General features: G+C 37.5%; 1 protein-coding gene and 2 non-coding genes across 3 annotated transcripts in view; all 3 read left to right on the plus strand.

Annotated features, from left to right (window-relative positions):
* Positions 1-12,633, plus strand: part of Eif3a (eukaryotic translation initiation factor 3 subunit A) — a 31,581-nt gene that overhangs the window by 8,881 nt on the left and 10,067 nt on the right. Inside the window, exons 5-16 of the mRNA XM_041661106.1 lie at positions 219-418; positions 1,693-1,901; positions 3,358-3,529; positions 4,596-4,700; positions 5,065-5,163; positions 6,832-6,948; positions 7,148-7,333; positions 7,837-8,184; positions 8,437-8,541; positions 8,894-9,007; positions 10,224-10,346; positions 11,494-11,647. Coding sequence (XP_041517040.1) covers positions 219-418; positions 1,693-1,901; positions 3,358-3,529; positions 4,596-4,700; positions 5,065-5,163; positions 6,832-6,948; positions 7,148-7,333; positions 7,837-8,184; positions 8,437-8,541; positions 8,894-9,007; positions 10,224-10,346; positions 11,494-11,647 — 1,932 coding nt within the window. The remainder of the gene's footprint in view (positions 1-218; positions 419-1,692; positions 1,902-3,357; positions 3,530-4,595; positions 4,701-5,064; positions 5,164-6,831; positions 6,949-7,147; positions 7,334-7,836; positions 8,185-8,436; positions 8,542-8,893; positions 9,008-10,223; positions 10,347-11,493; positions 11,648-12,633) is intronic.
* On the plus strand, positions 4,808-4,936 carry LOC121454841. Its single transcript, XR_005975357.1, has one exon. It is a non-coding gene; the product is annotated as a small nucleolar RNA SNORA19 (small nucleolar RNA).
* On the plus strand, positions 6,383-6,514 carry LOC121454840. The gene has a single exon (XR_005975356.1). It is a non-coding gene; the product is annotated as a small nucleolar RNA SNORA19 (small nucleolar RNA).

The raw sequence follows: 12,633 nt of genomic DNA on the forward strand, positions 1-12,633 counted from the left end.
TTGTAGATTTCTGGGAACCATATCTTGGGCCAGGATTTATGACCATGTCTTATTTTGCTCAGGATTCAGAGTGGTAGTATAGGTTCATGAAGGAGTTAAGACTAATGGTGAGCTTAGTTAATCTTGCTGAAGTTGATCTTAATATGTGGTGTATTAAACTTACTCAGATACTGAAGTTGACAAAATATCTAATTCTTGTTTGACAATTATGCTTACAGCTTTCAAATTCTGCCTCCAGTACACTCGGAAGGCTGAGTTCCGCAAGCTCTGTGACAACTTGCGAATGCACTTATCGCAGATTCAGCGCCACCATAACCAAAGCACAGCAATCAATCTTAATAATCCAGAGAGCCAGTCCATGCATTTGGAAACCAGACTTGTTCAGTTGGACAGTGCTATCAGCATGGAACTGTGGCAGGCAAGTTAACTGTTAGCTTTGTTCCATTCCCTCTCCACCTTGAGTATTAGTATTTACTCAATACTAGTTAATTTCAGTGGGTAATGTAAGAATTTAAGATTGTCTGACAGTAGGAAGAGTTCTAGACAGGAAGTTCAAAGGTCAGTTTTTAATAACTTGCAAAATCTGGACTAAATTATGAAATCTTCATTCTATGCCACAACAAAACCCTGCATCATGGCCACTGCTCAAAATGTGGTTTTATAAGTGGTCTCTGATTGGTGCCATTCTGAGCTGAGTAGTCTGATGAAAGAAGTATGGAGAAAAATATTAAAAGATGCAGGTATTTTTGTTCCTGTTGCTGCTGCTGCTGTTGTTTCCTCCCCTCAATACTGTTTGGTTTTAGTGCCAGGGATTAGTACCTGTTTATATGCGCATGCCCTTCTGCACCAGGTACCAAACCCAGGGCCTTGTCTTGACTTGGTAGGCCAGCACTTTAATGAGCTAAATCTCCCAACCTCGTGGTGTCAGTACTTAAACTTTGAAATGGTAAGCATGTGCAACACCACTGATTACATCTCTAGCTTCTACAAACAGTATTAAATAGCAGTTTCCTCATAATTTTGTGTTAATCTGATATTACATTTTAACTTTATGTACTTTATGAGCATTTGTTGATGATGAGAATTTAAAATGACATATCCTTTTCTCTTTTTGGAGAAGTGCTGCTTTTGCACCATGCATGGTATATACTGCATTTTAGAGATGGCATTGGTGATGAAAAGCTTCCTGGCCCTTTCCCCCTTAGTTTATAGTCACATCATTTTGTTGCTTTATAACTTGAGGACTTTCATATTTATTTAACATAAAACCCTATTGAAATTACAAAGGATTAACTAAAATATCAGCAGTTTTTAGTTAAACTGCTTTAACTAAGAGTTAAAAGTAAAAATGTGATTTAATTTTCTGCTCTTGCCCATAGTATTTTTCCTTTTTTATAGGGACACCTGTCTTAAATTACTACGTGTAGAGGGCAAGCAAACATGATTATATTAGGAAAAGTATTCTGGGACAGCCAAGACTGCACAAAGAATCCCTGTCTTGAAAAAAAACAACAGAAAAATTTAAATACAGCATTTTTGTAATTATAAAAATTTCTCAGATTTATGAGAAAATTAAAACCATGTTAGGCATTTTATTTTCTATTATTTATAGTACGTTTTAATTTCAAGAAAGTGCTTGATATTCGATCTTTTTTAAATGAAGTGATGAAGTGATTAATTTGTACATTTTAGGAAGCCTTCAAAGCTGTGGAAGATATTCATGGGCTATTTTCCTTGTCTAAAAAACCACCTAAGCCTCAATTGATGGCAAATTACTATAACAAAGTCTCAACAGTGTTTTGGAAATCTGGAAATGCTCTATTTCATGCATCTACACTTCATCGTCTCTATCATCTGTCTAGAGAAATGAGAAAGAATCTTACACAAGATGAGATGCAAAGGTAAAAATGTTGTAGTTGGGTGGTAATGAAATTAAACTTCTATGTGGCAGTATGGTCTAAGCCATGGTATCTTAGCTTCTGGGCGTTTTGGACTGTTGTGCATTGCAAGTACTTGATAGGATGTGTAGCAGTATCCCTAGACTCTGCTCCTTAGGGGCCAGGGGCAATCTCTAAATGTGACTACCAAGTATCTCTGAGACATGTTCTTGAAGATTATTCTCCTGAACCCAGAAAACACTGGAAACCCAATTGAGAAAATCGTATATTCACAGAAGTAATGCTAACATGTGAACCTTCTATCCATATATTGGTAGATTCTCTTCTTAGCACAAGTTGTATAACTAGGTAACTCCATCAAGTTCATTTCTTCTTTCTTGATTATAAAACAGTAACTGTAGCATAAAGCACTTGACTTATGTTAGGTTATATCCTGGTAAACCTATTGTAAGTTCAAAATGTTTTAAGTCAGGATGTATTACAATGACCTACTGTCAACAGTGTAATATACTGGGGAGGAAGACAGTCTGCTCACTCTTAAAATTGCATGGCTTACTAGGAGCTGTGTGTATCATTACTGCTGCTGCTTTTTTTCAAGACTATTAACACCTTACATCACTAGCCTGGGGAAAGATAAAAGTTTCTATTTCTTTTGTACTGTGGTAAAGATATGGGTTAAAAAATCATGTTTCTTAACATGTGAATCATAAAATGGAGACTATTTGGGAGATAATCATGAAACACATTTCAAAGATAAAGGAGTGTGCAACTTGTCGATTGTTAAAAAGAATCGTAGTATAGGTCGAATGTGGTGGCACATGGATAAAACTAGACTAGCTTAACTAGGAAAAAAGGAAAATCCACAACAAACCCTATCACATAGCTTGTTTCTTTCAGTTGCTTTATATTTTCTTTTTTCTCTTGTCAAGCTAGGAATTGAACCCATTATCCTGTACAAACTAGATAAGTCACATGTCACCTTTTTTCCTTGTATTAGTAAACTTTTTTTTAATATGTATCTGTTTTTCTTAGTTTTGTAGAAGAATACAAAATCAGTCAAATGGTTTTCCTTAAAAGAGTTCATACTGTTCTTATGCTGTAATACGGGTTAGCAGCGTCAGGCCATTTCTTCCTGTGTGTTACTGAGACTCCTGAGCACCTGTGTCCTTAGCGTTCTAAAGTGCAGAAAAGTAAAAAGTTAAGTTTTCTTTCCCTGTCATTTTTTTCTTAGTTTATAAAGCTACCTTTAATTATTTTGGTAAGGAAGTTTGTCATTACTGCTTTTGGGCCACATTCATTGTGTTGATGAGATTTAGTTTACAAGGATTCATTTCTTCAAAGTTAAGTTTTCTAATACTGTACTATGCTTGAATATGCTCGAAGTATATATTCTGTCTGCCATATAATAATTAAAGAAGCATATTTATAATCTCAATAAATAAAACTTTGTTTACCACAGAATGTCAACTAGAGTCCTTTTGGCGACTCTTTCCATACCTATTACTCCTGAGCGAACTGACATTGCTCGACTTTTGGATATGGATGGTATTATAGTTGAGAAGCAGCGACGCCTTGCAACACTGCTAGGTCTTCAGGCCCCACCCACACGAATTGGCCTTATTAATGATATGGTTAGTATAAGTATAAGCATTAATAGCTCTGGAGAGAAAACTTTGTGGTAAGTTTTAATTCATGATTAAATACTGGGAGTTCAGATTCATTGTCAGACTTCTGATGTCTGGACAAGGACCCACTGATGAAATGGGTGGATATCTTGTTCATTTGAGGAGACTTATTAAAGACCTTATTATCAGGGTTTGTCATGAGTAAAGTATATTTTCAGTTACACCTGAAAGTGTCTGCATGATACTGGTTCAGATCATCGTCTCAGATCCCAGTGCACATCAAAACTACTGGTACACCGAAATACGGTATGGTTGTATTTGCATATAATCCATACATAACTTCATGTAAGATTGGAATATAATCTCCAAATTACTTAGAATACTTAAATTTATACCACGTTGTACAATTGTTATGTTGTTTAGATGATAAGGAGAAAGCATTTAGGACAGGTGTAATTTTTTTCTTGAATATTATCTAAATTTGATTGTGTATGTGAAACCTGATGATACAAGGGACCAGCACTGTTCTGTTAATAAACGCTGGGTTTTCCGAATTTGACTCTCCACAATAGAGTCGCCCTACTAATTATTGTGATACTTCGTGTATAAGAATAATTTGTTGTGGGACAGTGGTGGCACACTCCTTTGATCCCAGTAGATGGGAGACAGAAGCAGGCCAATCCCTGAGTTTGAAGCCAACTCTGGTCTTCAGAGCAAGTTCTAAGACAGCCATAGTTCCACAGAGAAGCTGTTTTGAACTTGCACCCCCCCCCCCAAAAAAAAAAATGTAAGCTCTGTTACTTTGCCTTTTTGGCTATGTGATTTGTGCTGTCCAGCCTTTGTAAATATTGTATGTTACCTAATATTTTATTCTCTTTTCAAGTGTTTTTTTGGGTCATTAATTATAGGTAGAAACAATATGGGGGTAATTAAGTAATGGTTTGGATTGTATTGGATTTGGTAAATTGATAAAGGAACTGGGGTCAATTAATTTTCTATTTTTATTTGTAGCCCAAAATCTCTGCTAGAAAATTTCCTTTAGCGGTTAAATGTTTTGCCTTTCTTACTATAGGTCAGATTCAATGTGCTACAATATGTTGTCCCAGAAGTAAAAGATCTTTACAACTGGCTGGAGGTAGAATTCAACCCACTAAAACTCTGTGAGAGAGTCACAAAGGTAAGCTTTGGCATGGGTGGTTTTTGTCTTTACCACAGTGTTGCCATTACTGCAGTTGAGCGTTGTATTTTGTCAAAGAAAGAAACCCTCCCCCCATGTGTTGAAAAGTGCACATTTTATTGTCTTTTTTCTTCATATCAAGAGAAAAGATTTCTGATGTGCTCTAAACAAACTTTTGGAGGTAAATTAGCAACATGACTATTTCTGCCACTGTTGTCAGTCACCTTCAAACAAGTTTTGATAGTGTTTGATGATTTTTGTATCTTTATATTATATACTATTTTGTATATATATAAGAAGTTAAAAGAATCTGAACTATTTGTGTATGAACTATATTTTTTTCTCAATTTAATTGATTTTATAGGTATTAAATTGGGTTAGGGAACAACCTGAAAAGGAACCAGAATTGCAACAGTATGTACCACAACTACAGAACAATACCATACTCCGCCTTCTGCAACAGGTAAAATGCAAGCAAAAGCTTTATGGAGAAAGTGAAATTTCTGTCCTTGACTTTGTGTCACTATTGCAAATATTTGTCTGCACACTTGCTTTGTATATGTGCACACAAGTATGTGAAGGCCAGAGGTGGACATTGCCTGTCTTTCCTCTTTTATCTGTTACTCTCTAGCTTGTATTTTGAGATTGTCACTGAATCTGAAGCTGACAAATAGTTAGACTGACTGGCGCTGGAAAGCTCCCCTCTGTAGCTCCTTTATTATTTATTTTGAAGATAAAACTGAAAAAAAAAGTTTAGATTTGCTTAAGTGAAAGCCATCCCAATTTCCACTCCTGCTCAATTTCTGTATTTGTAAATTTGAAACAGACTCAATGACTTAACAACTGTTCTTCCCTTCTCTTTATTTGCCAAATACCACCGAGTTTCCTTAGGTGGTGGGTTTTAGTTGACCTCTTTTGCCTACCCTCCATAGAGTCTCGCTGTTTATGTTTACTCATTACGTAGACCAAGCTGGCCTTGAAATCAACAGAGATTGGCCTGCTTCTGCCTTCCAAGTGTTGAGATTAAAGGCGTGCATCATTGCACCTACCCTGAGTTTTCCTTGCTAATATTCCGTATTCCTTTAAAATTTTACCTACAGGGCTGGAGAGATGGCTCAGAGGTTAAGAGCATTGCCTGCTCTTCCAAAGGTCCTGAGTTCAATTCCCTGCAACCACATGGTGGCTCACAACCATCTGTAAAGAGGTCTGGTGCCCTCTTCCGGCCTGCAGGCATACACACAGACAGAATATTGTATACATAATAAATAAATAAAATAAATATAAAAAAAATTTACCTACATTATTTTTCATAGTCTGAAAGTTCTACTTACTCAGATAATAGTAACGAAATCATGTATTTCTTGCCACTGGAACTCCTTTAGGGTTTCCCCATTAGAAAGTGTTAGAGCATCAAACAGTTACTATGCATATACCTTTGCATGTGAGTGAGACTCTTGCAGCATACGTTAGTCACACGGTTTATGTAATTAAATCTTTAGCAACTCCTGAGAAGACTGTATTAACAGCATCTTACCAGTAATGGACGTGTGGTCTTTATTCTTTTGCTTACACTGACTATTGGTATTTTTCTGTCATTCAATGTCATAACTATGGTTGAGTGTTGCAGTTTATTGGTGGTGTAAGTTCTTTGTACTTTATTTTCATTTGTTGAGGGAATACTGTTGCACATTTCATTGACCTGCTTTCTTCTGAATATGTGAGCAGTGTTATTTCTTATGTGCTATACAAATACTTGAAGGTTAATTAGCAGAGTAACTGTATATAGTAATGCTGCCAGTCTCCTTCAAACAAAAATAAGTATTACAAGTATTTATATTAGGTAAGTAGTAGGCCTTTATCTACAAATATGTGGCCATTTAATGGTTTTTGACTTTATGAAACTGGGAATTCAGAAGATGGTTATGTATAATAAGTACAGCATATGATTCAGAGCCTTGGGAACTCCAGTTCCCATAGTCTACTGCTGTGCTGAATTGCATGAACTTCAGTTTTTTACCTTTTCTGGACAGTGGTCATAATTTTTGCTTTCTCTAGCTACCATGAAATTGCACATAAAAAGTGTGACTATATAGTAGCTATTATTATTAACCCTGTGGTCTTTTTTGTGCAGGTGGCTCAGATTTATCAGAGCATTGAGTTTTCTCGTTTGACTTCTCTGGTTCCTTTTGTTGATGCTTTCCAACTGGAACGGGCCATAGTAGATGCAGCCAGGCACTGCGACCTGCAGGTACGTGCTATAAGGAGACACTGGTGGCCGGTTAGAAGGTCTTTGAAACTCTGCTTTTGATACAGTAGTATCAAAACTATTAAGTTTAAGTCTAATTAGTAAATTCTCATTGGTTTTCTATTAACTTTTTGGATGATAATTTTCTTCTCAAATGCAGTTGTAAGTTTAGGTTTGATTACTGATAATTTAATTTTCAAAGGTTCGTATTGATCATACTTCTCGGACTCTGAGTTTTGGATCAGACTTGAATTATGCAACTCGAGAAGATGCCCCAATTGGCCCTCATCTGCAAAGTATGCCATCAGAACAAATAAGAAATCAGCTCACAGCCATGTCCTCAGTGCTTGCAAAAGCCCTTGAAGTCATCAAGCCTGCTCACATTCTGGTATGTGTTTTGAGGGGAATATGAGCTATAAAAGTTTGAGGTACTTGTATATCTTTCACAATATGGTTTGGGATGAAATCTGCGGAAGAGATTTTATGATTTCACTGGTGGTTGAGATGCTTTTGTCAAGACAAGTTGTTGAACTGCCTTTCAATGGGTTATAATGGATATGTTATACAAAACAGCAGACAACATACACAAAAACCTTGGCCTAGTTGTTGAGGTGATTGTGTTCTTGCTAAACGATTGTTGGTGAGCTCTATCTTGTCTTGACGCAATAAATTTGGAGCTGAGAACAATAATAGACTGGCAAATAGTGTTTTAGCTTGTGTCATTGCTAGTTAGAGAGTGAATAACTGTAGTGCTATAGTATTTGGATACTAGAACATTATCTTACTAAATACACATATTTGTGGAAAGCTAATATTTTGCACTTATTTTTACTACTGCTGTCTAATACCAGGTCATAGTTATCACTTTAAAAAATGTATTTGTTTTTGAAGCAAGAGAAAGAAGAACAGCATCAGTTGGCAGTTACTGCATACCTTAAAAATTCACGAAAAGAGCATCAGCGGATTCTGGCTCGTCGACAGACAATTGAGGAAAGGAAAGAGCGTCTTGAGAGTCTGAATATCCAGCGTGAGAAAGAAGAACTGGAGCAGAGGGAAGCGGAGCTCCAGAAAGTACGGAAGGCTGAAGAAGAGAGGCTGCGCCAGGAGGCAAAGGAGCGAGAAAAGGAACGAATTCTTCAGGAACATGAGCAAATCAAAAAGAAGACTGTTCGGGAGCGGTTAGAGCAGATCAAGAAGACAGAACTGGGTGCCAAAGCATTCAAAGACATCGACATTGAAGTATGTAGCACATCAGTCACTCATCAACGCTTGGGACCTCCAGGCAACACTCCCCTATAATGAAAATTAATCTTTAAAATATGTAGCCAGGAGTTGGCAGGGGCAGGTGGACCAGGCAGGCTGGAATTCTAGGACAGCCAGGGTTTTAGAGAGAATTCATGTCTCAAATACATATAAGCTAAAATGTTTCTGTCTGAAATAAATATAAACTAAAATATTGTAGTGACCATTTTGCCTTTGTGTTGCCATTAGGACCTTGAAGAACTGGATCCAGATTTTATCATGGCCAAACAGGTTGAACAACTGGAGAAAGAAAAGAAGGAACTTCAGGAACGCCTGAAGAATCAAGAAAAGAAGGTAAAAGAGAGGGTGGATTTTTTTTTTCCTTGAGGGTTTTGTTTTGTTTTGGGTGTTTTTTTAAAGTTTTTTTTAGTTTTAATAAAAGTTCTCCAAATTGTCTTCTAAATGATCTTCCTGCCTAATGGGATTTTTAATCTTTTTACATGAGTTAAGTAAAGTTATTTTGGCTGGGTAGTGGTGGTGGTACATGCCTTGAATCCTTGCACCTGGGAGGTAGAGACAGGTGGATCTCTGAATTTGAGGCTAGCCTGGTTCTAGAACAGTTGGAGCTACATAGTGAAACCTTGTCTCTAAAATCATAAAAACAAAAGTTACTTTGTAAAACTGCATTTGCTTTCATACCATTCAGATTGACTATTTTGAAAGAGCCAAGCGTTTAGAAGAAATTCCTTTGATAAAGAGTGCTTATGAGGAGCAAAGAGTTAAAGATATGGACCTGTGGGAGCAACAAGAAGAAGAAAGAGTAAGCTTCCATTTCATTGTGGTATTATATACTATATAAACTAAGTTATAAGTCTGCCAATGAAACAGTTTTTAAATTCTTTTGCTAGAAATTGTGCTTTTAACAATTGCTTACTGATAGTTTGGAAGGAGAAATATTCACAATAAAGATTTAATATGGCCGGGCAGTGGTGGCGCACGCCCTTAATCCCAGCACTCGGGAGGCAGAGGCAGGCGGATCTCTGTGAGTTCGAGACCAGCCTGGTCTAGAAGAGCTAGTTCCAGGACAGGCTCCAAAAACCACAGAGAAACCCTATCTCGAAAAACCAAAAAAAAAAAAAAAAAGATTTAATATGAGGGCTGGAGAGATGGCTCAGAGGTTAAGAGCATTGCCTACTCTTCCAAAGGTCCTGAGTTCAATTCCCAGCAACCACATGGTGGCTCACAACCATCTGTAATGAGGTCTGGTGCCCTCTTCTGGCCTGCAGACTACACACAGACAGAATATTGTATACATAATAAATATATAAATATTAAAAAAAAAGATTTAATATGAGCCGGGCGGTGGTGGCACATGCCTTTAATCCCAGCACTCGGGAGGTAGAGGCAGGCGGATCTCTGTGAGTTCGAGGCCAGCCTGGTCTACAAGAGCTAGTTCCAGGACAGGAACCAAAAGCTATGGAGAAACCCTGTCTCGAAAAATAAAAATTAAAAAAAAAAAAAAAGATTTAATGTGAAACTGTAAGTCACAGCCTTGTGTGCACATACACAAGAAAAGGGCATCGCTGTGGGGCCCTGTGGCACCTGTAGTCATGTAGTACCTGGAGACTTATAGGCCTTTTGTTGTTCTTCCTGCTTTATAACGAATAAATTGGAATTTTTTTGATAATTCTCCTCAAACATAAGTGTTCATACTAAGTAGAAGTAGAAAATGCTGCTGAAGGTCAAGTAGCACTTGGGACAGTCTGGAGTCTTCTGTATTTTCGTGGGCTGAGAAGAAAATCTGACAATTTGCCTTAACTTCCAGTATAATTAAATAGTTTTGCTCAAAACTCTCACTAATGTCCTCAGCCTCTTATCCCTGCCTTCTATTTTGGGGGTCTAGTGGGATACTGTTACCACAAGATACAATGGGGAAGGAGCAGTTTCTCAGTTTTAAAGAATGTCTATTAGAATCCTTTTGGGGTAAATTAGGAAAACAAATGCTATGGAGACGACTCTTCTGTTGTGTACTTTAGATTACTACAATGCAGCTAGAACGAGAAAAAGCTCTGGAACATAAGAACCGAATGTCACGTATGTTGGAAGACAGAGATCTATTTGTGATGCGACTCAAAGCAGCCCGGCAGTCTGTTTATGAGGTGAGATTCTTGTGCTTAAGGGAACCTTAATTTGTGAGCTTTGAGGGTTTCTTTTCTTTCATTCATTCATTCATTCATTCATTCATTCGTGTGTGTGTGTGTTTAAGGATTCTTTCTCCCTTAACATTGGAAAGATTTGTCTTGAGTTAAAGTAGTTATTCAATATTTCAGTAGGAAGAATTGGGAGATATTTTAATCATCTCAAGAAATGTTTCAAAGATGAAAATTGATTTTCCTCATTTGATAGAAGTGTGGGTTTTGGGGATGCGGCCTGTTTGTCATGCTGTGTGTTTTGACACTGAACCTCTTGAAGGAGGCAGAATTTCAGGCACACCATGGTTAACTCCAGATTCATGTGTGCTTTTAAGTTCTGTTTTTTTTTTTTTTTTTTTTTTTTTAACTCTGATTCAGAAATGAACTAGATCAGGGCTGGGAATGGTGGTGTACACTTTTAATTGCAGCACTTCGGAGGCAGAGGCAGGCAGATCTGAGTTGGAGGCCAGCTTGGTCTACATAGTAAGTTCATGACTAGAGAGAACCTGTCTCAAAAAAAGAAAGGGAACTAGAACTAAATCAGAAATGTTTGTTAAGTTCTTAGATAGTCATTTTCTTTGCTATAAATAAATAAATAAATAAAATGTGACTGGGTCCCCCCCCCCTTTTTTCTTCTTTTTTCTTTTGTTTTGAGGTAGGGACTGAAACTGGGAGTTGAACCTATGGCCGCAGATGTGCCTGCCAGACAAAGCACTCTGTTCTCAGTCCAGTCTTGAGCTTTAGTTATGTGTAATTCAGTATTTTAAAACTTGACACACACACTGATAAAATTTCTTAACCTTTTAAGAGATTATGCTATTGTCTTTCCTTGGTGGCCACTTTATATGGCTTTTAGATCTTGTGAGCTTACACGCGTAAAAGTATATTCCTGAAGCAGGGTGGTGGTGGTGCACGCCTTTAATTCCAGCACTCGGGAGGCAGAGGCAGACGGATCTCTGTGAGTTCGAGGCCAGCCTGGTCTACAAGAGCTAGTTCCAGGACAGGAACCAAAAAGCTACGGAGAAACCCTGTCTCGAACAAAAAAAGTATATTCCTGATTTATAATTTGGACAAAATTGACCTTTGTGGGGGAATATATCCGTTTAATTCACAGGAAAAATTGAAACAGTTTGAAGAGCGGTTAGCAGAAGAAAGACATAATCGTTTGGAAGAACGGAAAAGGCAACGTAAAGAAGAACGGAAGATAACTTACTACAGAGAAAAGGAAGAAGAAGAACAGAGGAGAGCAGAAGAACAGATGCTAAAAGGTATCCGTTTAAATAAACGGCATGGTAATTGCTAGATGTCCTATTTTACGATCTGATTTAGAAAACAAAGGAATCTGCATAATTGGTCTCTACTATACAGATAACCCAGTGCATTATTTATAGCTGCTGTTTCCTCTATCAACCTTATATCTACATACTTAAGTTTATACTTTTTCCCTCTTGGTATTCTATTATCCTGTATTATTAATGATTATTACATATGTGGTTGTATACCTGGTATCACATATTAAGAATTTGTTGTAATTTGGTTTCTGTTGCTATGTTAAAACACTGACCAAAAGCAGCTTGGGGGATGAGATGATTTATTCAGCTTCCATAGTTTTCATAGTCCATCACTGAGGAAGTGAGAGAGTCTGCTAGTGGACTCAGGGTAGGAACCTGGAGACAAACTGACTCAGACCATGGAGGAGAACTGACTGCTTCGTGGCTCACTCCCTATGACTTGCTCAGCTACCTTTCTTGTGTAGTCCAGGAATGAATGATGGTATTGCCCACAGCAATCAGCAAACAAGAAAGTGTCCCCACAGATATGTCCATAGGCCAGTCTCATGGAGGCAGTTCTTCCAAGTATGTCTGGATTTGTGTCAACTGATGTCCTAAATCATTGCAGACTACTTGTTTTCTTGACTCTGAACTGCTATTTGTTGATTGCCAGCTATTTTAGATTTCTTTAAAATTTTTGTTCATTAATGGGTATATATGATATATATGGGGCAGGTGTGCTAGTGGGGGGGTTCAGAGGCCAACTTTTTAGGAGTCAGATTTTCTTTAATTTTTATGTAGGTTCTGGGAATTAAATGTATATAGTTAACTTACGTGTAAATGTTTTTGTCTGCTGAGCTATCTTGATGGCCTTGTTTTAATATTCTTTTCTGTTGTCATTTATTTTTTCAAGGCAGAATTTCTCTGAGTAGCCCTGTCTGTCCTGGGACTCACTGTGTAGGCCAGGCTGTCCTCAAACTCAG

The sequence above is a fragment of the Microtus oregoni genome, unplaced genomic scaffold, assembly GCF_018167655.1.
Source record: "Microtus oregoni isolate MIOR12 unplaced genomic scaffold, Mior012 000012F_ref0000307, whole genome shotgun sequence".
Taxonomy (NCBI): Eukaryota; Metazoa; Chordata; class Mammalia; order Rodentia; family Cricetidae; genus Microtus; species Microtus oregoni.